The sequence below is a fragment of the Branchiostoma belcheri genome, unplaced genomic scaffold, assembly GCF_001625305.1.
Source record: "Branchiostoma belcheri isolate BF01 breed outbred unplaced genomic scaffold, Haploidv18h27 scaffold10, whole genome shotgun sequence".
Taxonomy (NCBI): Eukaryota; Metazoa; Chordata; class Leptocardii; order Amphioxiformes; family Branchiostomatidae; genus Branchiostoma; species Branchiostoma belcheri.
In genome coordinates this window covers 949785-954917 of record NW_017802380.1, presented here as the reverse complement: position 1 = coordinate 954917, position 5133 = coordinate 949785, and the positions used below count along the sequence as shown (strand labels likewise).

The 5133-nt window shown below is 45.7% G+C and overlaps 1 protein-coding gene across 1 annotated transcript in view; it reads right to left on the bottom strand.

The window, feature by feature from the left end:
• Nucleotides 1-1150: 1150 nt before the first annotated feature.
• The window catches only part of LOC109469631, a 12622-nt gene continuing 8639 nt past the window's right edge, over nucleotides 1151-5133 (bottom strand). Inside the window, exons 2-3 of the mRNA XM_019768170.1 lie at nucleotides 3766-4617; nucleotides 1151-1362 (exon numbers count right to left, since the gene is read on the bottom strand). Of these exons, the coding sequence (XP_019623729.1) occupies nucleotides 1255-1362; nucleotides 3766-4593 (936 nt within the window). The 5' untranslated portion in view covers nucleotides 4594-4617 and the 3' untranslated portion in view covers nucleotides 1151-1254. The remainder of the gene's footprint in view (nucleotides 1363-3765; nucleotides 4618-5133) is intronic.

Genomic DNA, 5133 nt, shown 5'->3' with positions numbered 1-5133 from the left:
GTCAATCGACGACCCTGCTATTACTCAATAAAGGCAATCATCTGGTACGTCGATGAAGGTTAGACATCCAGGTAATACGATATGCCAAAAAACAGTTACTCAAGCAACTGGATATGATTTTGAAAACGTCAGACGTTTCAGCTAGTATCCACTAGCTTTCGTCAGTGACTGAGAGACCAGAGGGGAAAGCAGGTTTATATACACAACCTGTTGATTGATATGCAAATAAAGTGAAGACAAATTTTTTGGAAGTCGAAAAAGGAACAAAAGTCAGACAAGTCAAGACAAGATGATGCAAATTAGTCTGAAAGCTCCTGTATTACTAGTGGATACTAGCTGAAACGTCTGACATTTTCAAAATCATATCCAGTTGCTTGAGTAACTGTTTTTGGCAATCATCTGGTAGTTGACATGATTAGTTTGAACCATACGTTATTCATGAGAAGCTCTGACCAACCTGCAGGCCGCTTTTCATGGATGTCATGAGGGTTTATGATGATGAAGTATGTGTTTTTGGCACATATGTCAATAAAGACGAAGTGTTTTTAGTAGCAAAGTTGCTTATTTCTATGGCAAGTGGGTCTGCTGGTTATATGGGCCGGTCGTAAACCAATTTTGAGAATATAATATGTGTGCGCGCACAAACACACACACGAGCGCTTGAACGCACGCACTCATGCACACACATGCACGCACGCACGCACACATATGAAAACACACACACACACACACACACACACACATACACACACACACACACACACACACACACACACACACACACACACACACACAAACGCACAAAGAAACACATATAAAAAGAGCCTCTGAATTGGTCCGTCTGATCTTGTATTTCCGCAGCATATCATGAAATACAATACAGAAAGCATCATATATTAAAACATCTGGTAAAGTGATGTCACTGCCTTCAACACAGCTCATCACCAGGAAAAAAATTATTTTTCTATTCCTGTAGTTTGTCTTCAATTTAGAGGGCAAATGCGTTCTTATTTAATGCCAACTTTGATTCATTCATTCCATTAATTTATTTATCTACCCAGTGGCAGCATATCACCAATGTTGGCGCTTATCAACGCTTCCTGCACTTTAATTTATATAACTACTATATAACTACTATAAGTGTCCTAAACATGCAAGATGGGCACGTTTGGTTGTCTAGGAAAATTCTAGCGTCCTCAAATTTGTCTCAAGTTCTTTCTCTTCTTGAGACGCCATCTTATCTTCTGGGCGCCATCATGACTCTGTAGCCTCGTCCAACGACCGCGCATGCGCCGGTAGCCAGCTCCTGAAGGGCGTCATGACGTCACGAATATGCCGTGGGCTGATTGGTCGAGCGGGCAGCTGTGAAGAGAAAAGAGAGAATTATGAGCTTATATTTGGAAAGTCTGTGCGTACTAGTATATATCGCCAGATATCTTTCTAATTAATCGTGTAAGATGAAGTACTTCCAACCAGTCCCTTTCACTAATATCCCCACTATCCGTGGGGATAGTTTCATCAGGTTGGTAAGACTCAAGACTCAAGAATTATTTATTGATCAATGGCAGTAAACTTAATACAAGTTACTGAATTGCGAATCAATGTACATTAAAATTTTCATTATTCTAAAATCAAGAGTTTATAGTATTGCACATAATTAAGTTAAAATTCAGAGTCATTAGGAAGTTAAAATACAGTATCATTAGAAAGACTACATAGACCACAATAATTACACATACTACAACCACACCACACCACACCACTGATGTTAATTTCAAGGTCTCCTTCAAGACACTGTAGCAGCGACACCTGTGCTGCAGTGCAATGTGAACCAGTCAGAATTGCCCCAAGGAAGGTGACAGACGGTCACTGAAACGTCGGCTGAATAAAAGACTTGCTTGTGTAAAAAGAGTCTCTTTACTCATCCCCACTCTGTCGTATTGCTGATAGTGGCGTTACAATGGGCATCATATTCATATCGTGCCTAGGTCATTGAATATCGGCTGATTTTATACGAAAGGAAACAGACAGACAAAAGACAAGTTAACTGGATACATATCCTTTGTGATGGACGATAGAAATCCAATCAAATGTCTTGCAGATTTTTGTCAAGTATTCTTTTTGTGCTGTCATACACAATCCAAAAATCAATTCTAGCCTCGCCACATACACTCTCACATTTCCGGATCAATGGCTAGACATGTTGGAATGCTGAGCCCGACTCAACTCCATATTGGACTAATATCTATAAGACTATTTCCTGAGAAGGGTGAAGGAGGCTATTTACATCAGGGCCCTTCACTCGACCGAGACGGGGGCCGACATTTTCTACCAGATGTCTACCTTTGACCCAGTGTTGACGTAACGCTTCAAAGAAGCCACGTGACAAGCCTCACTGGGTCAGTCTACTGAGGAAGACCAGAGTGAGTGACTGGTCGAGAGCTCTTGGTGAGAGAACTTTTTGTGTTGGATCAAAAGTTGATTAACTCCTAGGCCACATTCTAGAGGATTTACTTTTACCAATAAAAGGAATATACTTTGACTTGGTGACTTTGCGGCGTTGTGGAATTAGTTCAAACGAACTTAACATTTTTGCTAGACCTTAGAGGATTAGTTTCCCAATAAAAGGGATAGGCGTTGACTCGACAACATTGTGGCTTTGTGGAATTACTCGTAACCACCAAAAGTGTCCCCAAGCAGGTACAATGTATATTTAGGATCGTTAATGATTGATGCCACGACCACGGGATTAAGGTCGTTCTGGGATTAATTCCACCGCGGTGAACCCACTTAGTAGAAAACTCTGTGCCCTTCAAATGGATCCCTTTAGTTACAGAACCCACAAAGGTAGGCTGGTAGGTATTAAAAGAAGTTGACAGGTCGACCGTCCTACGCGCCCCTCCGGAATTCGGCACTTAACATGTCGTATTCAACGGGAATTGTTGGGCGCTTTGGTGACTTTTGCGGCCTCTATAGAGAAATAAAGCGGGCCACGTCTTTATCCCCTGATGTAAACTTGCACACACGAGAATAGTTTTGATAACAGAGCTGAGTCATGTTTAAAGTTGAAATTTTGAATTCCGTGTTACCGTGTATCATGGAGAGTAACCGAGTGACGACGTGGTCTCATTCGTCGTAAGTACGATTTTGAACCAGACTGTGATAGAACCAACCACCGACAAGGATCTAAAAACGGCATTGTCCATAAAAAGACAGGTTACTTTTGCAGGCAATAATTCCCTCAGTTCGCGATCGCATAACGATCGTAAAACCTATATCACCTGGCCCTTTGATGAATGAAGAAATGAACGAAAGACCTTTAATGTACCTTTATGCTCTTACAAGCTAAGTGCAGGTCATGACAACTAAACAGGGAAAAACAATACAGCAATAACACTTAAACTATACATGCTAAATGTGATCTACTATTTACAGGTTCAACTTCTTCTCGCTTCTTGAGGCAGTTGTAGATGTACGAACATAATATATCTAATAGTCGTAGGACTGTGATGTTCAGAAAACGTAGCCTACCAGGCTTCGGGAGGCGACTGGAAAGAGTAGAAATCGGCCAATTAGAGAGATAGCATGCCAGGGGAGTTGGTGCTGCTTTAAATAACATTTACTGAAGCGGCAAAATGTTCTCTCCAGCAGCACCAACTCCCTTGACATGCTATCTTTCTTATTATTATAACTGGCCTATTTCTACTCTTTCCATGATCCAGCCGCTTCGCGGAGCCTGGTAGAGGCTACAGAAAACGTTCTTACCGCATCGTCGTCTTTGCCGTAAGGCGTGAGTCCCGTCGACGCGTTGTCCCCGCCCGCTGGGCTCGGCTCGTCGTAGCCGGGCTGGTCCTGCCACCTCTGTGCCTGCCAGTCGCCTCCCGTGCTCCCGTCGCTGGCGGCGGCCTGGTCGGGTGAAGCTGTCGCCGCCTCGTCCCCCCGTCCGTACCTATTGTATCCCAGCCCCAAGTCGAAGCGGCTGAGGGCCTTGGTTGGTCCCCGGCCGTAGCGGTTGTATCCTAGCCCCAAGTCGAAGCGGTTGAGAGGCTTGGGTGCCCGCCCGTAGCGACTGTATCCTAGGCCCAGGTCCAAGCGGTTGAGAGCCTTGCTTGGTCCGCGGCCGTAGCGACTGTAGCCCAGCCCCAGATCGAAGCGGTTGAGCGGCTTGGTCGCCCGGGTGTCCCGGCTGAGCTGTTGTCGAGAGGGCTGCTGGTCCGTGGACCGGCCGTAGCGGCTGTAGCCGAGGTCCAGGTTGTGTCGTGTCAGACCCTTGCGGTTGGAGCGGTTGTACCCCGACTCTAGGCTGCTCATCAGCTGCTGGAGGTACCCCCGCCCGTACCGGCTGTACCCCTCCCCTATGTCGAACCGACTCAGCTTTCCCGGCGCCCGCTTGACGACGTCGGCGGTGGTCTCGACGCCAGGAGATCCGGCGTCGTCGACGTAGCTGGCACCGAGGTGGTCTAAGACGTGCAGCGGGATGCCCTGAGACCGGGGCAGGCCGACGCCGTCCGGGCCGCCGGCGTTCTGCAGATCGCCCACGTCTGCCAGAGCTTGAGCTGCCAGAAACAGCGGGAATAGCCACAGCGTCCACATTCTTAGAGTTATCCTCGGTTGGACCTGGAAGCAAATATAAAGATGTTTAGAAGTTCTTCTATAATGAAATGAACATGGCCTTACTGTCACAGTACGGTTGGCCCAGGAAGCAAGCGGTCATCAATGTGAAAACAGAACTAGCCTCCGTAGCAGGCTTATAGAACTGGGGGTTTGGTGGTCTTCGGCTGTTTTTTGATTAGCCCAGTTCTAAAAAAACGGGGGAAATTCAACCGGATATGTTGTCTATATGCAATCAGAAAATAGCACATAAAAGCTCGCAAAGACCCTGAAGACCCCCCCCCCAGTTTTTGGCATGCTATGGAGGCTAAAACAGAACGGTGAAATAACCAAAGTCTGTGTCTGTCGCAAGCCATAAAAGATGACTATGATACACGTATAGCTAATCAGCCGTAGGAGCAAAACGCAGCTTTCACAAAAGTCTCCCTTCTGGTTAGGACTTCCAATTATCTTAGTCGGCAAATCTTTGATATCGATAGCATAAAGAAAGCCTATGGGAGACTTTACCTGCAATCAGATACT